This window comes from Sebastes umbrosus, chromosome 11 (genome assembly GCF_015220745.1).
Source record: "Sebastes umbrosus isolate fSebUmb1 chromosome 11, fSebUmb1.pri, whole genome shotgun sequence".
NCBI lineage: Eukaryota > Metazoa > Chordata > Actinopteri > Perciformes > Sebastidae > Sebastes > Sebastes umbrosus.
The window spans coordinates 24,715,245-24,742,246 of record NC_051279.1 but is presented as its reverse complement, the minus strand read 5'-3'; the positions used below and the strand labels follow the sequence as shown (position 1 = coordinate 24,742,246).

General features: G+C 44.2%; 2 protein-coding genes across 4 annotated transcripts; both read left to right on the top strand.

The window, feature by feature from the left end:
• Positions 1–1,065: 1,065 nt before the first annotated feature.
• On the top strand, positions 1,066–7,090 carry pnp4b (purine nucleoside phosphorylase 4b). The gene is made up of 7 exons (XM_037784520.1): positions 1,066–1,173; positions 3,074–3,246; positions 3,588–3,691; positions 4,458–4,633; positions 5,824–6,014; positions 6,618–6,697; positions 6,779–7,090. Exons 1-7 carry the CDS (start codon positions 1,151–1,153, stop codon positions 6,917–6,919), a joined length of 888 nt encoding a protein of 295 aa, XP_037640448.1. The 5' UTR covers positions 1,066–1,150; the 3' UTR covers positions 6,920–7,090.
• A 1,406-nt stretch (positions 7,091–8,496) lies between these two features.
• LOC119496865 (GON-4-like protein) lies at positions 8,497–26,278 on the top strand. Of its 3 annotated transcripts, XM_037784509.1 has the most exons (30): positions 8,497–8,648; positions 10,992–11,279; positions 11,663–11,737; positions 11,968–12,018; positions 12,130–12,174; positions 12,487–12,588; positions 12,701–12,802; positions 12,883–13,023; positions 13,123–13,357; positions 13,463–13,564; positions 13,657–13,697; positions 14,112–14,212; positions 15,222–15,471; positions 17,510–17,596; positions 17,791–17,986; positions 18,072–18,219; positions 18,314–18,464; positions 18,564–18,680; positions 19,380–20,192; positions 20,247–20,687; positions 20,826–21,069; positions 21,150–21,307; positions 22,022–22,219; positions 22,514–22,657; positions 22,936–23,232; positions 24,341–24,439; positions 24,523–24,649; positions 25,269–25,806; positions 25,947–26,049; positions 26,126–26,278. In XM_037784509.1, the coding sequence occupies exons 1-30, from the start codon at positions 8,625–8,627 to the stop codon at positions 26,240–26,242; spliced, it is 5,535 nt and encodes a 1,844-aa protein (XP_037640437.1). In that variant the 5' UTR covers positions 8,497–8,624; the 3' UTR covers positions 26,243–26,278. The 3 variants fall into 3 exon arrangements, with proteins under 3 accessions (XP_037640437.1, XP_037640436.1, XP_037640439.1); XM_037784508.1 differs by having other exon boundaries at positions 19,380–20,687; XM_037784511.1 differs by lacking the exons at positions 8,497–8,648; positions 10,992–11,279; positions 11,663–11,737; ... (1 more) ...; positions 12,130–12,174; positions 12,487–12,588 and having other exon boundaries at positions 13,123–13,364; positions 19,380–20,687.
• The last annotated feature ends 724 nt before the right edge of the window (positions 26,279–27,002 follow it).

The following is a 27,002-nucleotide window of genomic DNA, read 5'->3' as shown; positions in this document are numbered from 1 at the left end:
TGAAACCTGTTAGCATGCTACTTTAGTTTCTATTACCACCAGAAACCTGTTAGCATGCTAACTTTAGCTTTACTGAAACCTGTTAGCATGCTAACTTTAGCTTTACTGAAACCTGTTAGCATGCTAACTTTAGTTTCTACTGAAACCTGTAGCATGCTAACTTTAGCTTCTACTGAAATCTGTTAGCATGCTAACATTAGCTTCTACCGCCACCAGAAATCTGTTAGAATGCTAACTTTAGCTTCTACTGAAACCTGTTAGCATGCTAACTTTAGCTTCTACTGCCACCAGAAACCTGTTAGCATGCTAACTTTAGCTTCTACTGCCACCAGAAACCTGTTAGCATGCTAACTTTAGCTTTACTGAAACCTGTTAGCATGCTAACTTTAGCTTTACTGAAACCTGTTAGCATGCTAACTTTAGTTTCCACTACCGCCAGAAACCTGTTAGCATGCTAACTTTAGCTTTACTGAAACCTGTTAGCGTGCTAACTTTAGCTTCTACTGAAACCTGTTAGTATGCTAACTTTCGTTTCTACTTCCACCAGAAATCTGTTAGCATGCTAACTTTAGCTTCTACTGCCACCAGAAACCTGTTAGCATGCTAACTTTAGCTTTACTGAAACCTGTTAGTATGCTAACTTTAACTTCTACTGAAACCTGTTAGCATGCTAACTTTAGTTTCTACTGAAACCTGTTAGCATGCTAACTTTAGCTTCTACTGAAACCTGTTAGCATGCTAACTTTAGCTTCTACTGAAACCTGTTAGCATGCTAACTTTAACTGTAAACTTTAGGGTTGTTAGTTTAAATCAGAATCTCTGAATTCTTCTCTTCTTCAGAAGTTTTATTAATTGAGTCTGGATTTAAATATTGTTGTTTGACTTCATTGTTTTTACTTTATTATCCCATTAATGTGATGACATACCTGAATTTATCAGCTATTTAATTTACTGGAATTTATCAAAAACAAATCATTTTTAACTTTTACCCTCGATTGTACAAACTGCAGAGGTCAAAGGTCACAAACACACAGAGTCAATGACCCCGACTGTATTTACAGGCTGTGATTCAGCTAATCAGAGGAGAGCACACAGTCACTGTCTGACTCGCTGCTCGTCTTCTTTTTCTTCTTGTGTCTGCGCTGGGACGATGCACACCAAAGGAAGCTCCTGGTAAGACCCCCCCACCCTCCTCACTTTATTCATTTAATGATTTAGTTTCTGACTGAACTCAGATCAGATTCTGTTTCTGTCTGCTGACTCAGCGCTTTATTCTGAAATCACTTTAATACTGTAGAAAGAATCACAACTAATTAATTAATGAATGATTTATAACAACGTTAATGTTCTACAGTTTATCACACAAACTGATGATTTTAAATCAAGTCAACTTTATTTGTACAGCCAATATCACAGATGTTCCTCAGGAGGCTAAAGTTACACTCTCTTTACGACACTGTCTGTCCTTTATGACCTCCATTCACATCTGGAATATTTATATTTTATATATTATTATTAACCTCACTCTGATGAATTTTAAAGCTGCTCATGAAAAAAAGTAGAGTATTTTTAACCAAACTTGAGCTGCGTCCAGCTTCTGAAGCTTTATCACAGTAAACTGAATGTTATATATATGATATACGTATATACGTTATATATGTATATATATATTTATATATGTATTTATATATGTATATATGTATTTATATATGAAAGTATGTTAGCGTTAGATGTTTCAGTGCCCTTCTTTCCCTCTATTATTAATATTATTATTATTATTATTATTATTATTATTATTATTATTATTATGTTGTTGTTGTTTGTAGTTTATTATTATTTTTAATATGTCATATATTCTGCCATATTCTATATAGATTTTACATTACAGAAAATGTGCATTTCAACATCTATCCGCCATTATAAAGACATATTACATTATAGACTTCATTGTGTTATTCAGATATTCAAACTGACCCGAAGAAGCTGCTCAGAGACACTTTAACATTCATGTGATAATAAACTGAGAGGAGCAGAATGAATGAATAAATGAGACCAGCAGTTATTATCAGGACTTAATCTTCAGTTCAGGTGTTGATCTTTGAACCTTCAGCTCCACTTTTTACAGGTTCTTCAGTAAAATCTGCTGTCAGCTCACTTTTCTTTCTGTTTCCTCTGAAGATAAAACACTGTTTGTCTGTTAATGATCACTGAGGTGTCCTCGTCTTCAGTTATATCCTCTTACCTGATCATAAAATCCTACTCCACAATCAATAGGTCTGGATGATGCCATGATTGATCGGTTCAACTCATACAGACTGAGCTCAGACTGTGGGGTTCCTCAGGGCTCCATCCTCGGCCCACTGCTGTTTACGTCATACATACATTAAACATTCTCCACCTTCACCACTGATTCTGACTCTCCTGTGATTAAAACCTAAAGTTGCACTTACATTACTCTCACTGAGTCTTATAATATTTAGGCGTTTGTGCTGACAGCAGACTGTCATTCAAGATTCAACAACTGACTCAAAAATTAAAAATCAAACTAGACTTGTACAGAATTAGAGGACGTCTGCCTGATTATATAAAGATTAAATAAAAAACAAATATAAGATAAGATAAGATGAACCTTTATTAATCCCCGGAGGGAAATTCAGGTGTCAAAGCAGCAACATCAGCAAACAGAGTGAATCACAGGAGAGGTAAAGGTATACAAAAATTATAAAGACAATAATAGAGATATAAAAGATACAGAGTGAATGGGTGAACATAGTGTGTACAGTCCGTCAATAAATAAATGTAGAATGTGCAATAAATAAATAAATAAATGTAATATGTACATATGTGCAGTCAGCAATAAAGTGGTAAATAGGATGTATAGTGTAAAGTGCGCCAGATAGTGCATGTTAAAAGGTAGATAGTGCATGTTTAAATAGTTGTCATATGGGGGTCAGCCTTGGTTGTGGAGCCTGATGGGTATAGTCTAGTTTCTATGAATTTACCTGAAGTCTTTTTAAAATTACGAATGTGTGTTTATGTTTTATTAAACTTTCTCTACACTGTAAAAAAACAGCTGCTGCTCCTTCGAGGACTACAAACTGACCACCGAGTGGCTCCTGAACCATACGAGTCACCGTCCGAAGGTCGCAGTGATCTGTGGTTCAGGACTCGGTCTGCTGGCTGACGGAGCCGCCAACAAACAGACCTTGAGGTACCAGGACATCCCCAACTTCCCCGTCAGCACAGGTGAGTCGGTCTGCTGGTGAGTAGGTCCCGCCCACTGCAGGCTGAGGGGGCGGGGCTTCTGCTGGTGTTGATTCGTCCTTCTTTTCTCTCTCCTTTCCTTTCTTCTTTCTCCCTTTCTCTACTCCTTTTCTGTGGCATCTTTAGTTCTGATCATTCAAGGCTCTCTGTATCTGTCTGTCTGTCTCTCTCTGTGTCTGTCTATCTCTCTCTCTATCTGATATAATGTCTCTCTATATCTGTCTGTCTCTCTGTCTCTCTCTGTCTGATATAATGTCTCTCGGTATCTGTCTGTATCTCTGTCCGATATAATGTCTCTCTGTATCTGTCTGTCTCTCTCTTAGTCGAGGGTCATGAAGGCTGTCTGGTGTTTGGGACGATCGAGGACACTTCCTGTGTCTTCATGCAGGGTCACTTCCACCTGTACGAAGGTTACTCTCTCTGTCAGGTGAGTCCTCATCATGTCTCAATTCAACGCTACCGACACATCAGACCGCCACATACAGGTACGTCACTAAAAGTCAAGGCCACGCCCCCGTTTTGGGGAAAGAAAATTAAAGATCTCATAGACTTCAATGTGATCTGACGTATGTTTGGATTGTAATTTTGAAAAGTTTATATTCATTCATCTCTTGTTATACAAATATTTCTTTTATACACACGTCTAATAATTATTTAGCGACCTTGCCTGAACCTGAGCGTTGGTGATAACTTAATAAATGAAGGTTGATCGCCGCCATGTCCCTTCAGTCTTCCCCCGTCCAAAACAGTGGAGTATATTACTGATCCAGACATCTCTACATATCTGATTGACTCCCGTCAAGCTAGGTGTTGTCTGTTAATAACCAACATGTTAATAACGAACTGTTTGATCTATAGGCTGAGATTTAGTTGGAGACGACAGTCTGATGCTGCTATAACGTTAATGTATGACTGTATCATTCCAGCTAACGTTAGCTAGCCATGCTAGTCACTGTCACCAGCATCATTTAGCCATTTAGCACACTGACAGTGAATATTCATGTCTCGTATGAGCCTCAAATCTCAGTGTGAAAGCCTCGGTTAACCCGCTACACAACAGTTTTCATCATTTTCTCTCCTGTGACGGCGAGTTTCTTTCCTCGGAAAGGATCTGGACCTGGACCAGACCAGATCACACTGGAGGGATTAGGCTATAGAGTATATCTGATTGTCTACCTGTCTCCATGTCTCAGGTGACGTTCCCTGTGAGGATCTTTAAGCTGATGGGGGTTGAGACTGTACTGGTGACTAACGCCTCTGGAGGAATCTGTCCGGACTTTAAAGTTGGTGACATCATGATCATCAAAGACCACATCAACCTGCCGGGATTCGCCGGACAACATCCGCTGTGTGGGCCCAACGACGAGCGGTGAGACAGGAGGACAGACAAGAAGAGACAGATATGACTATATAGACCCTTTTAGTGTTGACGTCATGATGAGGTCATGGTGATAGCTGGAGGCTAAACAAAGGAAAGCCTGGAGGCTAACACTAGCAGTGGACTAAAGTTACACATCTAAAATGTCATCTTGCTGTGTTGTTGGGTGCCAAAATCCAGATATCACATACATTTGAGATGACAAACTGATTCGAGGCTCTAGCGAGCTACAATATCGGACAAGCGTTTCAGAGATGGAGAGTAAATGTTGCTAATATTTAGCCTTCTGCTAACAACAGCCGTAAGCCATTGGCTGCTGTTAGCAGAAGGCTAAATTATTAGCAACCCTTTCTCTCCATCTCTGAAACGCTTTGCCGATATTGTACGACTCCCTTTTTGACTGACTTTACTTAAGGATAGTTAACTATAGGCATCCAAAGATTTATACGCCCTCAATTTATCTTTACAGCGCTGCTGTTGGCCACCGCAGAAAATGAGCCAAACAAAGTTGTCCCTCATCTGGTGATAGCACTGTGCTTTCCTACATTGTGACAAGAGTGTGTGGATGAAGCATTAAGTTGTTGAATTTTACTCATTTAGCGACGGGCTAGTTAGCTAGCTAGCTTTCTAATTCCACCATGCTACAGAAAATGAGCCCAACAGCGGACAGCGCTGGGTCACGGTCCCTCTGCCTCACTCCTCGCCGCTAGGAGACTACTTCACCGGGAGGAGAGCAGGCGTTAGCTAGCTAGCTCTTCAGTCTCCAGACAAGTTAGCTAGCTAACTAGCCAGTTCAGGAGACAGACAATCTAGCTAGTTAACTAACGTTAGCCAGCCGTCTACTCCTCCTGAAGTAGTCTCCAGCGGTGTAGGGGTCGGCTAATCTGGTCTCATTGGTTAATGTTAACTTTCTCAACTAACACTCGTGATCCTGGAGAGTGAGTGACAGAACATATTGAGAGAAACTAGTATTTTCTTCAGCCATTGTTAAAAAAACAAGCTAACAATAGTTGCTAGCCAGCGTTAACTAACGTCTTCAGATAATTATTCTGCCTCCACTTAACACTCTGCCCACTAAATACCTCATTATGGTTACTAACAGGAAAGAGTCTATATGAGCCCTGAGATTAGATCTGTACTGTATTAGATTTGATATGTCACGTCTGACTGTCTGTCTACAGTTTTGGGATCAGGTTCCCCTGTATGTCTGATGCGTACAGTAAGGATCTGAGGCGGCTGACGTTGGAGGTGGGCACTGAGCTCGGCTGCAGCGGCTTCATCAGAGAGGGAGTTTACTGTATGGTGAGCGGACCGAACTTCGAAACCATCGCTGAGGCCAGAATGCTGCTGATCCTGGGCTGTGACTCTGTGGGTAAGACAGAAAGAGAGGCAGACAGGCAGGCAGACACACTGTCTCCAGTAATGGCTCATCCAGTGGGATCCTTCCTGGTGAGCTTGTTAATAACTGATGAGTCTTAGTGGGCCTCGTTAGTGAGTCGGCAGGGAGAGCAGTGATTGGCTCTCAGTGTGATGATCGTTGGAGTGTTGATCTGACCAGAGATCAGATCCAGAGAGTATAAACATTATTGTTCATTCTTTGATGAACTGTTACAGCAGCACAGCAGCAGGGGCTTCTGGGAGTTGTAGTGTGGAAACCTGATGGGTCTCATTCTGTCTCTTGATGACTTCAGTCTGCTGTCTGTTCACAAAGTCTAGGATGTGGGGTCTGTGAGGTCCGGGAGAGATTTCAATGGGTCCTTCAGGAAGTTGTAGGGGTTCTTAAGAAGCATCTAGAGGCCTGTGAGGGGGTTCTAGGAGTCCTTTAAAGAGGTTCTAGGTGCCTGGAGAGGTTTCCATAGACCCTTTATGAGGGTCTCTAGGTACTTGAGAAGGGTTTGAACAACAAATTCAGAAAGTTGCAGTTAAAGTGAAGGTTATTAACCTTGATAAGGTTTCACTCTCTCCTCCTCCTTAGGTATGAGTACAGTTCCTGAAGTGACGGTGGCGAAGCACTGTGGACTCAGAGTTCTTGGTCTGTCCCTCATCACCAACATGGTCAGTGATTAAAATTATAGCATGTGTGGCGGCTGTGTGTTGGCACTGTGACGATGTTGACATACCTTTGTCGTGCTGCAGGTGTCTCTGGACTACAGTCGGGAGGAGAAGGTGAACCACGACGAGGTTCTTCAGATCAGTAAGATGAGAGCGGAAGTTCTGCAGAAACTTGTCGCCATGTTGATTTCCCGCTGCCAGCAGCAGAGCATCAACACCCACTGACGGACCAGCAGAACCAAAGAGTCCACCAGCACCCTCGTCACGATCAACACCTCCAACACTCATATCTGACTGTTGTTGTGTCAGTGTGGTCTGTGGTGTTGTTTAACTGCAGTGAGTCTGTAACTCTTTATGCTGCCGTTAACTTTACAATAAAAACTGATATAACACAAACTGAGAGATGAAATGTTTCTTTTATCTTGAACTCCTCCACTTATCACTTATAATAAGCTAACAAAATGTCCATAACAACTTTACAATTACATTTTTCAGGAGTGTAGTTCAATGCCTTTGTACTTGAAGATTTCTGTATTTTCAGCAATGCTTTGCAATTAATTTCAACTGTCAGCATTCACACGTTTTCAGCAGGAAATGTATTTTCTGGCTGTGTGCTGTTGTTCCTCCAGCTGATGGAATGAATTATATAGAAGATCCATTTAAAGACAGTTGGAGAGAAAATTAAGGTTTTAATATATTTACAGGATAGTATCCAGAATATCAAGTTTCATAATGATAGTTTGCACCAGCTATACTCAACTGGGCCGGGGCCCACTGGTGGGCCTCAGAGAGACACCTAGTGGGCCGCGAAGGTGCTGCCAAATGGTTAGATTAACCGCTATTCTGTATTTCAGAGTTTATAGCAGGCTCACTTTTAAAGCTAGGGTGAAGATACTGGCATCATATGACACTAGAAAAAACCTAAGAAATCCATCAGTACCAACCGTGTCATGCTAGCTTGTCGGGAAGGAGGTTAAATAATGCTCCAAACTTACGCTATATTTTGGTGAGGAAAAACTGTCATGGCCATTTTCAAAGGGGTCCCTTGACCTCTGACCTCAAGACATGGGAATGAAATTAGGTTCTATGGGTACCCACAAGTCTCCCCTTTACAGAAATATATGTCACAGATTCAGTGACACAAAATCAAGCAATTTTTGAAACAGCGAAGGTGTGTGGTGAGGAAATATGACCCTGAATACTTTGGATTCATAATGGCAGGCAGTGATGGGTGAGGGTAAGCTGAATATCTATGTGGGTCATTACACCTGACAGCGGCATAACTCATTTTTTTTTTGATACTTTATTTTTATTGCTTTTCCATAACAGAAAGACAACATACACATAGAACAAAAAAACCCAAAACCAAAACATGAAAGGATATAGATTGCCCTGTCTCTACAAAGTTGTCTTATTGCTATGACATATTCAATGGTTCATTTCCTCATCTTGTCGTTGACATGTAAACATTGTCCATTTCTCCCACTTCTCTCGACATTGCAGTTCCATATCATATATTTCATTCACAATTTTCAGCCATCCATCTTGTGTAGGTGGTTCTGCCTTACACCATCTCTTCGTAATAGCCTTCTTACAGGCCGCCAACAACACTTTCAGCAGGTATCGGCATAACACATATTTTATAGCCCAGTTTGTCATTTATTTGGGAAGGTGGTCCTCGGATATGATTTAACAATCGGAAGTGGGCCTGGAGTTACACAAAGTTGATAAATCCCTGGTTTACACCATCTTCACTGTGATACAACATCTGGTACAGCAGGTGGCGCTGTAGACCTTCCACATGACGCTCTGCTCTTATTCTGAAGGCCTCAGGCCGGAAGTCTTTCTGTTATTGGCGGAACAGAACAGAGGCTAGCGGTGCTAACAGGAGCTAACCGGAGCTAACAGAGTCGATATGACGGAGTAACCGATGGCTACTGACGGCAGTCTGACGGTAAATATCTCAGTTTTGTTCTGAATAACACGTTCAGTTGTTTGATGTTTCCGGTTGTTTATTATTAATATTACAGCCGAACTTCGCGCCACAAACATGAACACACAGAAACACACAGAAACACACTGCGCCTGCTCAGTGCTGTGTTAGCTTAGCCCCCGTTAGCTTAGCTACCGGTCAGCTGAACGATGCTGTTATTGTAAAGCTTTGAGCTCAGCTATCGTTGCAATAATAGAGATAAACATGTGGACTACAGCTCTGTTAGCACGTTTAGAAGCTTAACCCGGGTCAGTTAAACCGAGTCAGGCAAGGCAAGACAAGACAAAGTGCAAAAGAACATTAAGACACAATTAAAACAGTTATAAAAACATTAAAGATTAGAAAATAAAAACAAGCTCAAATTAAAAGCTAGGCTAGAAGCTGAAATAGAATATAACACAAGAGTAAAAGCTCTAGTGCAGCATAAGATCATTATCTGGTTTAATAAAAGGCAGCAGCAAACAGGAACGTTTTAAGCTTTGTTTTAAATGAAGTCAGAGTTGTGGAGGTCCTGCAGGTTTCTGGGAGCTTGTTCCAGATATTTGGTTGCTAAAAACTGAACACTGCTTCTGCATGTTTAGTTGTGACTCTGGGGACACTAAGCAGACCTGATCCAGATGACCTGGGAGGTCTGGATGGTTCATAACACAGCAGAAGATCAGAAATGTATTTTGGCCCTAAACCATTTAGTGCTTTGTAAACCAGCAGCAGTATTTTTAGGAAGCCAGTGTAGAGACCTCGGATCTGGACTGATATGATCCACTTTCTTGGTCTCAGTGACGAGTCAGTTAAGTTAATTCATTAACGTCAAAGCTAAACTAGAGATAAAGTGCAGCTGAGCTAATGAGTTAATGTTTAACACCTGTCTGTCTTCTCACAGTTACATTACAGCTGTCTGTCTGATAACTGAAGACTGTTTGACCTGTCTTTCCTCATCAGTGGTGGAAAGTGACTAAGTACATTTATCCAAGTACTGTACTCAAGTACAATGTCGTGTTGACGGTACTTCGACGTTACTTGAGTATTTCCGTTTTCTGCTACTTTTCATCTTCTCCTCCACATCTCAGAGGAAAGTATTTACTTTTTACTCCACTACTTTAATAAGTTAAGGTACTTCACAGATTCAGGTTATTAAAACTAAATTTAATCAGCTAATACAATATATATATTATTATTATTATTATTATAGATTAAACTACCAGCAGTATATAAAGTCATTAAAAGTAGCTCTACCTTTACCAGCCGCAACAATAAAGTGATGAACACATAAAATATCCCAAAAATATTAGTAAAGTATCAGACAAAAAATTATAAAATATCTAAAATAACACAAGTAAAATATCCCCAAAAGTAATGAAAAGTAGCTCCACCTTTACCAGCTGCAACATTAAAGTGATGAACAAATAACATCCCCCCAAATATTAATAAAATAGCAGATAAATATTAGAAAAGTATCAGATACAAATCTGTAAAATAATAGTAAAATATACATACAAATATTATTAAAATATCAGAAAAATGTTAGTTAAATATCAGAAAAATACAAGTTAATGAGAGAAATATTTGTAAAATATCCCAAATATCAGTAAAATATTAAGAAAACATTAGTAAAATATAGGTAAAAATATTAATGAGATATTGTAAAAATATAAGTTAAATATCATAAAAATATTAATAAATTATCAGACAAAAAAAATAAAATATGTGAAAAAAAATTATATCCCCAGGAGTTATTAAAAGTAGCTCCACATTTAACCAGCTGCAGCATTAAAGTGATGAACAAATAAAATAACCCCAAATTATGAGTAAAATGGCAGAAAGATATTACTAAATTATCAGACAAAAATGTATAAAATATGCAGGAAAATATTTGTAAAATATCCCAAAAAGTAATTAAAAGTTACCAGCTGCAACATTAAAGTGATGAACACATTAGTGCATCAATAATTAGAATAATATAATATAATAAAGATTATTTTGCATAATGAGTACTTTTACTTTTGGTACTTTAAGTATATTTTGATGCTGATACTGTTGTACTTTTACTCAAGTCGTATTTTTACTCATAACAAAATATTTCTACACTGTGGTGTTAGTACCTTTACTGCAGTAAAAGGTCTGAGTACTTCTTCTACCGCTGGCCTTCTCTGTATGTCACAGTAATACGGTTATAATTGACCCATCTTCACTATACATATTGTATGGATCAGATGATGATGATGTATATATGGTGGTATTGACCTCTGATGGTGTTGATCAGTTGTATTGATCACTGACGGTATTGATCGGTCTTGTGTGTTCCAGTGGACAGAGAGGCGGCGTCCAGCACGAGAAGACATTTGTCCTCTGGAGTCTAAATCTTTGAGGACGGACAGCCAGACGCCTGTCTCAGGTGACACAGAAGTGAACTGTGACATCACAGTGACACGTGAACACATCGGCTCATGTTTAAATAAAGCTTGGTTGAATTCACCCGTCAATGTGTTGACCAGCGAGGCCAGTGAGGATGAACTGGGACGACTGGACATCGACCTGGACCGGACGTCCAAACAGCACAACTTGACGTCCAGCAACGTGCGCGTCATCCTGCATGTGAGCCACACACACACACACACACACACACACACACACACACACACACACACACACACACACACACACACACACAGTTAACACAAGGAGAACATGTTACATGATACAGTTTTCATACATAGAATCAGAATCAGGTTTATTGCCAAGTAGGTTTTCACATACAAGTAATTTTATTTGTTTGTTTTGGTTCGTAACAATAAACATGGTGAGAGAAAATAAAACCAAGTACAAAAATATAAAAACATAAATATAGAATAGAAAAAATACAATGAAAATATGAAAAACGCAATAAAATATGTCCAGTATATATGTTTTAGAATGACAGCGCTTAACAGTTTGTGTCAGCTGTTTGTAATGTGTACCATGTTGTGTGTCCGTGTCAGGAGGTGATTACCCACGAGCGTGTGGTGGCCATGATGAAAGCTGCCATCAGAGACACTCAGGACCTGCCCATGTTTGTGAGTGTCCACTCTGTACTCTGTTCACTACCTGCTCAGGTACTCTGTTCGCTACCTGCTCAGGTACTCTGTTCACTACCTGCTCAGGTACTCTGTACGTTACCTGCTCAGGTACTCTGTTCACTACCTGCTCAGGTACTCTGTACGTTACCTGCTCAGGTACTCTGTTCGCTACCTGCTCAGGTACTCTGTTCGCTACCTGCTCATGTACTCTGTCTGTCTTCCATCAGGAGCCAAAGATGACTCGATCCAGACTGAAACAGGCCGTTCAGCAGGGACAGGTGAACTCAACCTCCCACAATCCTCTCTGATACTTTCAACTTTCAAAACCAGTCTGTTTAATCTGACTGTCCTCTGTCTGTCTGTCTGTCTGTCTGCCTGTCTGCTTACAGCCACTGAACTGGAGTCTGTCAGCGCTGAAATCAGCCACAGTCAAGGTAAACTACAGCTAGGATCTGTCCGTCTCTGTCTGACTCTCTGACTGTCTGTCTCTCTGTCTGTCTGTCTGTCTGTCTGTCTCTCTGCCTGTCTCTGTCTCTCTGTTCTCTGTCTGACTCTCTGACTGACTGTCTGTCTGTCTGACTGTCTCCCTGTCTCTCTGTCTATCTATCTGTCTGTCTGTCTGTCTCTCTCTCTCTGTCTTTCTGACTTTCTGACTGTCTCCCTGTTTGTCTGTCTCTGTCTGATTCTCTCTCTGTCTGTCTGTCTCTCGGTCTGTCTCTCTCTCTGACTGTCTGTCTCTCCTGCAGCCTCCTCAATTTGTTGACATTGACCTTGAGGATGATGAAGACTCGTCAGATGAAGAGTACTGTCCTGATGAGGAAGAGGAGGAGGACGACACAGCCGAAGAGGTGGGTGGTTCTTTGACCTTTGACCTTTCACAGCTGAAGAGTCAGACCAGACCCAGGGTAGATGCAGATGTTACCAGTTAATGACTGAAACTCGGTGTGTTTGTACATGCAGACATTCCTCAGTGATGCCGACAGCTTGGCCTCACCTCCCAGAATGCATCAGGGCTCTCAACCCAAACTTCCGGCAGACCAGGGGACTGATGAACCCCTACAGGTACCCTGACCTCAGACCTCCTACAGACACCCTGACCTCTGACCTCTTACAGCCACCCTGACCTCTGACCTGTTGTTTAGAGATCTCCAGGACACCTGGGGGAACAGGTGATGACTTGCGCTCCTCATCACCTCCTCACTGCTCCTGAGTCGTCCTTCCTGGAGAGACTGAATGCTGTGGAGGAGGAGCTGGACTGCAGCCCTGCCTACACCTATAACCAGGTAACTCCCACACCGATAACCAGGTAACCCCCCCCCAAATCAACCTCTATGTATCCGTCCGTCTGATTGACTACCTGTCTCTTTCTACCTGTCTCTCAGTCTCTGGACAGAAAAGCCGATGATGAAGGTGACAGTCGTCCTGAGGGCTCCAGTGGTTTGGCGTACCGCACACGCTCCAAACTTCGTCTGGTTAACGTTCCTCTGGGTCAGCTGGAGGCGGCGCTTCTGGCCCCTGACATCACCGCTGACATGTACGAGCAAACCGCCGCCCAACGGGAGGAGGACCGCCATTGGACGAAGTGGCTGCAGGGTCTCATGGCCCCCGACAGTGAAGGTCAGAGGTCAGGCTGACAGCAACACTGTCAAAATAAAAGTCTCATTTCATCAGTGTGTTTTGAAACAGTTCCTGTCAGCTGACTGAAGCTGCTTGTTTTCTCAGAGGAAGGCAATGACGATGACGACCCAGAGTACAACTTCCTGGATGACCAAGATGAACCCGATCTAGAGGATTACAGGACGGACCGGGCTGTCCAGATCACCAGTAGGTGTTGTGGACTGGGTCCAGGTCAAGGTCTGGAGGAGCTCTTCCAGTACCTCAGACCCCGAGTGTTAACACTTCTTCTTCTTTTTCAGAGAAGGAAGTGAATGAGCTGCTGGAGGAGCTCTTTGATACAGTGAGTTGAGCGGATTTTTACCAGCTTGTGTTTCTACTGATTTCTACTAATGATTCTAGTCTTTGTAGAGGGTGTTTAGATACATGTTTCTATTGTTTATTTTGCTGTTGGTAAACAGGGTATTTTGTTTACCAGTCAGTCAAACAGTCAATGTATTTCTGTATAAGTAACATGTGGAGTTTTGTGTTCTGAATTTAAACAGAGTAAGAAATCAGGCCCTCCTGTCTCTGAGAACTGCGTCAGTAGAATCAGAACTTTGCCTCCATTCTGAACAGACACCAAGTTCAGGTTTTAGTTAATTAGTCAGGATTTTGTGATGAATCAGGACTTTGTGAAGAATCAGGACTTTGTGATTAGTCAGGACTTTTTTCTGGACTGTTTGGTCAACAACGCTGACATCAGTTCACTGTACAGCTCCAGGAGGAGGAGGTGGCAGCTGAGGAGCAGGAAGAGGAGCAGGAGGAGGAGGTTCTGTCCCAGACTGGACCCAAATTCAACATCCCTCAGGCTTTACGGTAACGGCCCTTCACAGACTCCAGGGTCTACAGAGACCACTTGTGATCTGATCTCACTTCCCCACTCTGTATGCAAAGTAAACACATGGCTAATATGGCAGACGTTGTAATATTACAGGACTGTCAGTAGTAATATCCTATATATTCAGGAATTTGTGTACATTTTATTAACACCAAAATAACAGGTTACTGGGCGGTCCCCGGGGACCTCCACGCCACCGGCACCGCTGCCATTGCCAGGAAACAGCGGGTACAGATCTTCAGAGAGCCAGGGAGGAGAGAGAGCGAACGGACAGTGTGATAATAATGCTCTTTGCGTGCTGTCTGATAGTCTGTAGATATGTAGCCTATAGATAAGATATATTTTAATAAAACACAGTTGTACTGACAGAATACAGTAGAACTCAGAAGCTGTTTACATGCTGCAAGGCATCTTCCTGTCTATTCACATGAGGAGTGCAGAGACCCGCGATCCCAGCGGGACGTCAGTAGAGTAGGCGTTCCTTAATGTGGCCCAGACCACCTCTGAATGTGGTCTGAAAGATCGGATCTCAATGCGTCTTCAATGCGTCTTGAGTGCGTTCACACCTGTACTTAGAGCTGTCCACTTGTGATCCGATCACTGAGGACGCATGTTAATACCAGGTGTGAGCAGGGCCAGGGCTGGGTCTCATTATGTTCCAGCGGCTGCTGAGTCATGTGCAACAGCTAGTGGTAAAATTCGGTATACCGGTCCGGTCCGGTGTTTGGACACCGGCCCAACCTTTACATCTACATATGTGGGTCCTCCTTTTGGGACGGTGCAGCAGAGAAGTGCTGTTACTGTTTGGGTAAGGAGGAAGAGAAATGTCCTCCGCTGCTGCTTCTTCACACAGAACACATGAAGAAGAATCCAGCCGAGGGGAGACATCCTTTGTCAATCGACTGAAACAAACTATGTTCAGTCATCGTACGTTTTATTCACAGCTTCCTGTATTACAGCAGTTGTGTCCCGTTTTGCTGTCCGTAGTTTTGAGGCTCCGTTAGCCAGCATGCTAACTGAGCGAAGGCGAACTGTCAGGAAACAGTACGAAGCTCTGCAGCAGAAGAGAGCCCTGCAGGACACGACCAATCATCACCGTGACAACATGAACCTGAAGGACGCAGCCAGCCCGCAAACCAACACCATTACTCCCGTCTTAGTGTTGCCGAGCCGGGTCTACCCCGTCCTCCACCTGGATTACACCCAGAAACTGCAGCTACAGCAGCAGATACAGCAGGTACGTGAGGACAGAAAGGTGTGTCTCATATAGTGTCTTATAGTGTCTTCTAATGTCACATATAGTGCCCCCTAGTGCCCCCTAGTGTCTTCTAGTGTCTCATATAGTGTCTTCTAGTGTCTCAAATAGTGTCTTCTAATGTCACATATAGTGCCCCCTAGTGTCTTCTAGTGTCTCATATAGTGTCTTCTAGTGTCTCATATAGTGTCTTCTAGTGTCTCATATAGTGTCTTCTAGTGTCTCATATAGTGTCTCATATAGTGTCTTCTAGTGTCTCAAATAGTGTCTTCTAATGTCACATATAGTGCCCCCTAGTGTCTTCTAGTGTCTCATATAGTGTCTTCTAGTGTCTCATATAGTGTCTTCTAGTGTCTCATATAGTGTCTTCTAGTGTCTTCTAGTGTCTCATATAGTGTCTTCTAGTGTCTCATATAGTGCCCCCTAGTGTCTTCTAGTGTCTCATATAGTGTCTTCTAGTGTCTCATATAATGTCTTCTAGTGTCTCATATAGTGTCTTCTAGTGTCTCAAATAGTGTCTTCTAATGTCACATATAGTGCCCCCTAGTGTCTTCTAGTGTCTCATATAGTGTCTTCTAGTGTCTTCTAGTGTCTCATATAGTGTCTTCTAGTGTCTCATATAGTGTCTTCTAGTGTCTTCTAGTGTCTCATATAGTGTCTTCTAGTGTCTCATATAGTGTCTTCTAGTGTCTCAAATAGTGTCTTCTAATGTCACATATAGTGCCCCCTAGTGTCTTCTAGTGTCTCATATAGTGTCTTCTAGTGTCTCATATAGTGTCTTCTAGTGTCTTCTAGTGTCTCATATAGTGTCTTCTAGTGTCTCATATAGTGTCTTCTAGTGTCTCATATAGTGCCCCCTAGTGTCTTCTAGTGTCTCATATAATGTCTTCTAGTGTCTCATATAGTGTCTTCTAGTGTCTCAAATAGTGTCTTCTAATGTCACATATAGTGCCCCCTAGTGTCTTCTAGTGTCTCATATAGTGTCTTCTAGTGTCTTCTAGTGTCTCATATAGTGTCTTCTAGTGTCTCATATAGTGTCTTCTAGTGTCTCATATAGTGTCTTCTAGTGTCTCAAATAGTGTCTTCTATTGTCTCAAATAGTGTCTTCTAATGTCACATATAGTGCCCCCTAGTGTCTTCTAGTGTCTCATATAGTGTCTTCTAGTGTCTTCTAGTGTCTCATATAGTGTCTTCTAGTGTCTCATATAGTGTCTTCTAGTGTCTCATATAGTGTCTTCTAGTGGCTTCTAGTGTCTCATATAGTGTCTTCTAGTGTCTCATATAGTGCCCCCTAGTGTCTTCTAGTGTCTCATATAGTGTCTTCTAGTGTCTTCTAGTGTCTCATATAGTGTCTTCTAGTGTCTCATATAGTGTCTTCTAGTGTCTTCTAGTGTCTCATATAGTGTCTTCTAATGTCTCAAATAGTGTCTTCTAGTGTCTCATATAGTGTCTTCTAATGTCTCATATAGTGTTTCTAGTGTCTCATATAGTGTCTTCTAATGTCTCATAGTGCCCCCTAGTGTCTTCTAGTGTCTCATATAGTGTCTTCTAGTGTCTTCTAGTGTCTCATATAGTGTCTTCTAGTGTCTCATATAGTGTCTTCTAGTGTCTTCTAGTGTCTCATATAGTGTCTTCTAATGTCTCATATAGTGTCTTCTAGTGTCTCATATAGTGTCTTCTAATGTCTCATATAGTGTTTCTAGTGTCTCATATAGTGTCTTCTAATGTCTCATAGTGCCCCCTAGTGTCTCCTAGTGTCTCATATAGTGTCTTCTAGTGACTCATATAGTGTTTCTAGTGTCTCATATAGTGTCTTCTAATGTCTCATATAGTGCCCCCTAGTGTCTTCTAGTGTCTCATATAGTGTCTTCTAGTGACTCGTATAGTGTCCTCTAGTGTTGTGTATAGTTCATCTTCAACACGAACAAAATTCAGATATTTAAACACACTTTTTTCTAGAAACTACAGCATTTCCAGTTTTAGTTGACCGGACACTGAAATGCTTCTGTCTCTCTCTCAGCATGTGCAGCTGCTGACTCAGGTTCACCTGCTGAGTCGCCATGTGGACGCCCTGAACCACGAAACCTGCATTACCAAACGCTACCTGGTCAGTAAACACCAACACAAATGCTACCTGAGGCCTGTACTAAGAAGCAGGATTTGGGATTAGCAAGATAACTTCAGGGTTAACCCTGGGCTTTTAGTCCTAGGATGGTGGTTCACCCTTTACCGGGTTAGATCGCCATGGTAACTACTGCCGAACACCTAACCTGCTCTAAAACAAATCTGTTGTCCCTCCAGGAGGAGCTGCAGCAGTTTGCCGGCCGTCGGGAGGAGGTTTTTCTCCCCAGCAGTTTCAGAGTGGGTAACCTGCAGGGGGCGCTGGATCTCCTGCAGAAGGTGGAGCAGAGAGCGGAGCCTTCTCCTGCTCCTCCTGCTCCTCCTGCTCCTGCTGCCTCCAGACGCTGGCTCCCCAGGATGACTCCTGCTACCAACAGTAAGGAGGGAAAATAACATCAGACACAACGTTTTTATAATGTTTGGTCGTTCCAGCAGCTTGTTCTGGTTCTGGTTTTGTTTAGGCCTCGCCTTCCCTCTGCTCCCCGCCAACACCGCATGGCTGTTCGCCACACGTCCCGTCTTCCTATACCCAGAACTACTTCCTGTCTGCAGCCTGGACCCCACCATCCACACCCGACACCGCAGTGTTTACACTGCAGGAGAGGACGGGTACATGGACACTACTACACAATATACTCACACACTGTAAACACACACTGTATCGCACAATAACGGTAATATTTCCCATGATGCCTCTGTGCAGTTTGATCGTTCTGGGTCTGAAGCACTTCGAGGGGATGGTCCAGTCAGATCAGCTGATCAGCTCCTACCTGCTCTGTAAGAATCGATGGAACTTCAGGAAACACGTTAGAGAGATGAGCGGGTCGAGAGCGCCGCACAATAGTGTCATCAAGGTGACATCCCTGTGACATCATCACACACACTGACTGACTTCATCAGCAGCTGCAGTTGGACAGCCTGAGTTAAACTCTGTCGTCTCGTGGTGTTTTCAGATGTTCCTGACGCAGGGAGTCGTCCCCCCGCTCCCGCTCGCCTGCAGCAGAGTTCAGCCGGGAGACCAGCGCCCCCCAGTGGACAGAAACACTTCCAACATGCCAAACTGGCTCAAGGTCGGTCGGACGTACTAAACCAGATCCACGCTCAGATCCAAATCAGTGTGAAGCTTGACACCTGTTTTATTTCAAATTACAGGATTATATCAACATCAACTGAATAATTATCAGAATAAAGAGTCAATTAAATATTACAGAAACAGTAAAAACATACCTGAGGTAACTCCATGAAACATCCTGACCCCACAGTCACTTCCATTTATATATAATATCACAAATTACAAATTGGTCTAAAGGGGCTTTACAATCTGTACGACACCCTCTGTCCTCAGACAGACCCACCGACCGATCCACCAACCAACCAACCGATCTACCAACCGACCAACCAACCTAACGACCAACCAACCCACCAACAGACTGATCGATCGACCAACCAACCGACCGATCCACCGACTTACCAACCGACCCAGCAACAGACCCACCAACCAACCGACCTAACGACCAACCAACCCACCAACAGACCGACCGACCCTCGAAAAACTCCCCAAAAACCTTTAACTGTGAAAAGAGCAGCAGAGGGATCAGACAGGAAGTAGATGTTGTATGAACTTATGAAGGCTGTCCAGTGACATCAGATGATGACATCACCTGGCCGATACCACAGACTGACCAATAGCAGAGTGACAGTTCAGTACCTGTTTTTACCAGCAGGTGTCTCCGTTCACTAACTGCTTCTCTGATGTTCATCACCTGCAGAACAGTCAGCTGATCATCCAGAAGACCCGACTGAACTCCACCTGTTACCCCCCCTCCCTCCCCCCAGGCTGCACCCTTAGGCTCCACCCCTCCTGGCTCAAGAAGTCGTCCCACCCGCCTCCCCCCCGCCACAGACGTCTCTTCACCTTGGCCCACAATGCATCTCTGCTGCCACTCGCCAAAGCCCCAGAAGAAACACAGGTAGAGAGACAGGTGGACATGCAGCCAATCAGCTACCTGTCCCTTCCTCCTCCAGGTGTCACATTACTCTCTGACTCCCCCGCTGTTTCAGGAGCTCTGGCTCCGCCACCAGCCTGTGGGGCCGTCCCATTGGCTGCTGTTTGTACAGTCCCCACCCACCCAGTGTGTGCTGACATCATCCAGTCCTGCCTTCCTATTGGCCAGAGGATGCAGCAGAGCGTTTCTAGGCAACAAAGCAGCGGCCCTGCCCCCTTCCTCCTCCCCCTTCCCTCCATGTCCCACCCTGTCACTACAAATCCCATAATGCCTTGCTCAGCTGATGCTGTGAAGCCAGGGTACTTCCTCCTCCAGATGGTGTGGACTCCACCGTCTCCGCCCACTGTCTCCTCCCAGCATGCTCTGGGGCAACAGATCTACCGACCAATAAAAGAGGAGTCCACAAGGCCACGCCTTCCACCTGAGGTGGAGAGACGGGTGGAGGAGGAAAGAGAGGTGGAGGAGGAGAGACAGGAGGACAGACAGGAGGACAGACAGGTTGACGAGGAGAGACAGGAGGAGGATGAGAGACAGGAGGAGGACAGAAAGGTGGACGAGGAGATACAGGAGGAGGAGGAGAGACAGGTGGAGGAGAGACAGAAGGAGGAGGAGGACAGAAAGGTGGACGAGGAGAGTTCAGCTTCAGCATCAACACTGAGCCCGCCGTCGTCCTGTGCAGGAGTGGAGGAGGAGGAGGAGCAGGAGGAGAACTGGACTGCTTTGGGTGTGGTCCGTTTGAACGGAGGAGAAAACACTGGTGGAGAGGAGGAGGAGGGGAAGAATGGAGGAGGTGAAGTAGGAGGTGGAGAGGAGGAAGCAGGTGGGGGAGGAGACGGGGAGCAGGGAGGAGAGGGGGAGGAAGAGGAGGACGAGGAGGAGGAGGAGGGACAGAGGGAGGACGGGGGAGGAGAGAGGGAGGAGGATGGAGAGAAGGATAAGGATGAAGATCAGGACCGGCAGGGCGACGAGGAGGAGGAGGAGGATTTTGATGACCTCACACAGGATGAAGACGAGGAGGAAGTGATGTCATCAGCGTCCGAGGAGTCAGTGCTGTCTGTTCCAGAGTTACAGGTAAACAGGAAGTCATTGTTCATCACTCACATGATGACAGAGGGATGTACGGGTAAGGGTAAAGACCATGAAGCAGCTGACCTCTGACCTCTTTAGGAGACCATGAAGCAGCTGATCTTTGACCTCTGACCTCTTTAGGAGACCATGAAGCAGCTGACCTGGCTGGCGGCGGAGCGGCGGCTCTGTACAGACGGCGACTCAGAGGAGGACCACTCTCCGACCTCGCCCGGCTCTCAGGAGGAGGAGGAGGAGGAGGAAGAGGAGGGGCCTAAAGGGGAGGAGTCTGGAGAGGGGAGGAGCAGTAAGGCGGGAAGAGACGAGGAGACGCCATCAGGAGAGGGGACGCCTAGAGGAGGAGGCAGGTGTCCTGGCAGAGGACGAGGTCAGAGCGGTCTCTGATAGATCTGTATATCTGCACTAGATGGCTCCTTACTGTGTTTTTACAGCCTGTCCTCTCTGCAGGTCGAAGCCGGCCTCTTCGTGGTCTGAGGAGGAGTCGTCAGGAGCGTCACAGTAAAGACGCCGCTAAACTGTTACTGCTGTACGATGAAAACATCCTGAACAACGACCCGCACAGAGAGAGCAAAGATGTGGCGTTTGCCCAGAGTTACCTCAACAGGGTGAGACCGCCAACACTCACAGCACAAACTTCCTGTAAAACTGTCGTACGAGCCGCTTCATCATCATTGGCTGCTGCTGCTGTCGTCCTGATATAACGTTAGTCCTTAGTCACGTGACTCTTTAGTATCGTCAGTTCCTCGAGTCACTAGTCAGGTTAATCGTAAGTATCCTTAGTCACATGAGTCACTAGTCACGTGAATCGTTATAATCGTCAGTCCTGTGAGTTGTTAGTCACGTGACTCGTCGAGTATCGTCAGTCTCGTGAGTCATTAGTCACGTGAGGCGTTGGTATCGTCAGTCCCATGAATTGTTAGTATCGTCAGTCCTGTGAGTTGCTAGTTACGTGAGTTATTATTATCGTCAGTCCTGTGTGTTACAAAACGTGAGTCGCTAGTCAGTGAAGTTAACGTCAACCCCGATCGTTTCCTAACCCTAACTAAGTAGTTGTGTTGCCTAAACCTAACTTCCTGCAAAAACAGAAGTTTATTTTGAAAGGACGCTATGCAGGTAACAAGCGTATATTGACACTCCGTCCCCGGTCCATCCAAAAGTAACACTAGAGGGGTACCCCGTGCATCAGTTTGTATGTGTGAACGGAGGTCAGGCCTCTTTAGGAGAGGCGTTTCCATAGCAACAATAATCACAGCCTCAGAGACATGGTGAGCTCCTGTTGATGCAGGTATCTGTAGGTGACTGTGACTGTGCGGTTCCAGGTGCGGGAGGCGCTGCAGGACGTACCTGGGCAGGTGGAGGAGTTTGTGTCTCTGCTGAACGATTTCGAGCAGGTGGGAGAAGGACAGGAAGTGATGCTGTTGTTCAGGAAGTTGCGCTGCATCCTGGGAGACCGGACGGACCTTCTCCGAGACTTCGCCGCATTCCTGCATCCTGAGCAGGCGCTGCAGTGTGGACTGGTGAGCAGTACAGATGTATCACAGGTGTACCACAGCAGGTGTGTGTATGTAGTCCACAATAACTGGTTGGTTCAACCTGCTGAAGTGTTTCCTGTCAATAAAACTGTTTCTAATGAAGCTGATCACAGGTCAGTTTACACTTCAGGTGTTTCACAGGATGGTTTACCTGATCTGTCGCTGTGAAGTCAGTGAACATAACAACTTTAGTATTTCTATGTATTTCTGTGTAAATCATTGATACGGTATTGATTACTTATAACTTATCATTGATGCAACTCTGTGTCCCGACTGCAGTTTGAGGAGCAGCAGGCGTTTGAACGCAGTCGCCGCTTCCTGCGACAGTTAGAGATCAGTTTTGGAGATAATCCGTCACATTATCAGAAGATCATCAAAGCTCTTCAGACCGGTCCAGACCTGAGTCCAACCAGCATGCACGAGGTACACCAACTCTACCGACATCAGTTTAACCAGTATCAATAACAACTCTATCGACACCAGTCCAACCAGTATCAATAACAACTGTATAGACACCAGTTTAACCAGCATCAATACCAACTCTATCGACACCAGTTTAACCAGCATCAATAACAACTGTACAGACACCAGTTTAACCAGTATCAATAACAATTGTACAGACACCAGTTTAACCTGTATCAATAACAACTGATTATTGATAATTGATAATGTTGATCAGCATGTGTCTGATGGTGTTTCAGCTGAAGGCTCAGATGGCCACGCTGCTAAAAGGCCACACCCATCTACAAGCTGAATTCTGGGTATTTTTTGACGAGCTCCGCCCACCTCCGGCCCGCCCGGGACAGTTCGAAGAAGCCCATTGGCCGGAGGACGGAGGGGGCGGGTTAGACGGCGGAGAGGGTGTCGGCCACGTGTCAGGTGGCGGCGCCAGCAGCGGCTTCGAGGAAGTGACGCTCCCAGAGCTGGAAGAGGAAGAGGAGGGGCATAAGATCCAACCAATGACTGGCCGGCGCCGGAGGAGGAAGATTGACTACAAGGTCTGAAAACACACATGGAGGGGTCCCTTTAGTAAGCTGTCTGTCATGAGTCCCGTTTCCACCGCAGGAACTTTCCCCCGGAACTAGGAACCTTTAGACAAACTCATCGCAGTTAGACTGCAGGGACCAGGGTTCTGGGGACATTTTATGGGGCCTTTTTACCCCAAAAAAGTTCCTGGTCAGGAGTAGTACTTTCTAAAGCTGGGTTTCCACCAAAGTTCCCGGGACTTTTTAGTCCCTGGAACTACTTTTATGGGAAGGTTATAGGAATAAAAGTTTCTGTTGGTCCTGTGGTGGAAACAGGGCTTTAGTGAGTCTTTAGTGAGTCCCATTTCCACCGCAGAAACTTTACCCTGGAACTAAGAACCTTTTGACCTAATGTCCACTGATACTGGAGTACTTCCTTGTTTATGAATGAAGCGATACATGAGTTGACGCATCGCCGCTGTGTGTGTGTGTTTGACCAATCAGAGTTCCAGTACTTTCAGAAAGTACTACCCCACCAACCAGTACCTTTTGTGTGAATAAAAAGGCCCCGGAACTTAATTTAGACCCTGGTCCCTGCGTTTGAGACGCGATGAGTTTCCTCAAAAGGTTCTTAGTTCCAGTGGAAAATTCCTGGGCTTTAGTGAGCTTTCACTTATGAGCCCTGTTTCCACCACAGGAACTTTCCCCTGGAACTAAGAACCTTTTGAGGAATTCATCGCGGTTCGACCGCAGGGACAATGGTCTAGATTGAAAGGGTTCTAAATAAAAAAGTTCTGAGGACATTTTCCAGGGCCTTTTTATTCCAAAAAGGTCATCCCTGCAAACGCTACTCCGAAAAGTTCCAGTACTTTCAGAAAGTGCTACCAATCTGATCAGGGCCTTTTTGGGGGATAAAATGTCCCCAGAACTTAATTTAGACCCTGGTCTCTGCGGTTGAAATGCAATGATTTTTACCCCCAAAAGGCCCTCGCTGGGGGTAGTACTTTATAAAAGTACCAGAACTTTTGGGGTGGAGTTTGCAGTTGAAACGCAGAACAGGACTGTTATTGGTCAGATAAGGACTGTTTGATGTGATCCAGGACTGTGATTGGTCAGATGAAGACTGTTTGATGTGTTCCAGGACTGTGATTGGTCGGATAAAGACTGGCCTTGTCTCTGTCGTGATGCAAAGATGCGCAGACTCCGGAGGAAAGGATGCTCTCACTGCCACGGCAACAAGGTCTGTCCTCCATGTTTCATCAGGTGTGAATGAGGTTCACTAACACCTGACATGCCTGACTAACCTATTCATTTCCTGTCCAGACCTCAGGGGGGGTGTCCAGAGCCATGAAGAGTCTGGACCCTCTGTACTCTCAGATAAGCTCCGCCCACGATGAACCCGGTGACAAAGATCTGGACCTGAAGGGGGACGATGACAGTCCAGAGCCAGGTATGTCACCGGATCACATGTCCTGGGTTACAGTTAACAAACGAGTGTGTTATACGTATAACCAAACAACGTATATCACTAAGAAGTGAAAGTCAATAGTTGGTTCCATGTCAACATCAGCTCCCAGCAGCAGAGCTACGCTTCCGCCATTGGACTGAAAGCAACTACCGGACGCCAGTAAAACGTCCACCTACAAAGTGTCATACAAGGATCCTTGAATTCTTGGATCCATGGATCCATGATCCTTGGATCTTTAAATCCTTGGATCCATGGATCCACGGATCCTTGGATTCTTGAATCATTGGATCTTAGGATCCTTGGATCCTTGAGTCCTTGAATCCATTAGTCCTTGAATCTGTGAATCCTTGGATCCTTGAATCCTTGGATCCTAGATTAGTAATATACAGTATATATATATATATACTGTATAGTTGTAATATATAATACTATGTAGTACTGTGTATTATTAGATATATATTATACTTATTTCTATTCTATTGTCCTGTTTTGAACAATAAAATATTACAAATGTAATAAGTGTTTTCAGTCCAATGGCGGCTGTTGTTAAAAAAATGCCAGTTTCGTCTCTTTGGTTTGAGTTTGTTGCTTCTGTCAACAGATCGAAGTGGTGCATCATGGGAAGGAACATTCCCTCTAATGGATGAGAAAGAGGAGGAGGAGCTGGATGATGAGGAGGAGGATGAAGATGAAGAGGAGAGGAAGAGCATTGAGAAGGAGCAGAGTCTGGTGGTGAAGAGGAGCAGGAGAGAGGAGGTGATGGGGGGTTGCAGCCCCTCCTCTATACTCTCTACCTCTCCCTCTATTACCTCCTCAAACCCCTCCACCTCCTCCATGATCTCATCTATCACCTCCTCCAACACTTCCTCTCTTGCCTCCACCACCACCTCCTCCACGATCTCCACTCCTTCTATCACTTCCTCCATCGTCACTTCTACCTCAGTTACCTCCTCTGTCTCCTCCTTTCCCTCTTTCTGCACCTCCTCCATCACATCTATCACCTCCTCCTCTACCTCTCCCACCATCTCCACCTCCTCCTCTGCTCCTCCTCCTCGGCCCAGTCCTCCTCCTGACCTCCCAGTCTGTGCCAAGAACATTTCCCTGACAGCGAGCGGAGAGAAAGTCATCCTCTGGACCAGGTACACCTCCTGCTGCACCTCCTTTTTAGGGAGTACAGACTGTACATTTAAATCTCTGCTCCTCGTCAGGTCTTCTCTCTCCTCCTCTGTGAGGAGCAGCAAGAGTTCAGACTCTATTTAACCCGGTTAATGTTTTCCAGAGAAGCAGATCGAGTAATTTTGACGACGTGTCAGCAGGAAGGAGCCAATCAGAACACATTCCAGGCCGTCTCTACTCTGCTCGGCAACAAGACTCCCAGCGAGGTGATTGGTTGCTCTGTCTTCTGTCAGGGCTGTGATTGGTTGACAAGTGTGTCAGTAACTCTTCTCGTATCTCCAGGTCTCTCGCCGGTTTCGGGATTTGATGCGTTTGTTTCGGACGGCGGCTCGTCAGATCGGCTCTGAGGACGAGGCTCCGCCCATGGAAGCGGCAGCAGCCAATGAGAAAGACGAATGATATTAACCAATCAGAAGAGCCGCATGTTCAGCAACAAAAAAATAGTCCCAGGACTTTTATTGTGAAAGGATTCACAGATGTTTACTGTATATAAAACACACCTTGTAAATATGAAAATATCAGATTATTTAATGTTTTTGTAAAAAGTTGAGTTTTTTTTCTTTTTCAATAAAACTTTTTACATCAAAATCAAACTGTTGTCCTGGATCAGATCGCTTCAGACCAGTTCCAGTAATTTTAGACCAGTTCAGACCAGAACAGGTCATTTAAGATTAAATCCGTTTCGGTTGTAAATTTATTCAAATGTTGGAATTCTGACTAATAAAGTGAATTCAACATTTTCAGAGTAAAACTGACATTAAAGACAAAAACACGATCAACTCGAATTTAACTCCAACTTTATTGTACCAGAGGAGAAAAACAGAACAAATAAAACACAATAAAATACATGAAATATAATATAAAACACGTAAAACAAATGATAAAACTCACTGCACCAGCTCATATTTAAAGAAAATACATCAGAACATAAAACTTTCAGCCTGATCATCAATAATTAAAAAATCATCAATGTGATGACGACTGATCATCCGCTGACTTTTAACAGTTTGATGTTCTGAAGAAAAGTTTAAACTCTGAACAAATAAGTTGCTAAAGTAGTTAAAAGATGTATAAAAGTAGCGACACAGATGTATAAAGAATGTGTATGAATAAGGGACCAGCGGTAATGCAAACAGAAACACAGCACATTAGTATTGCG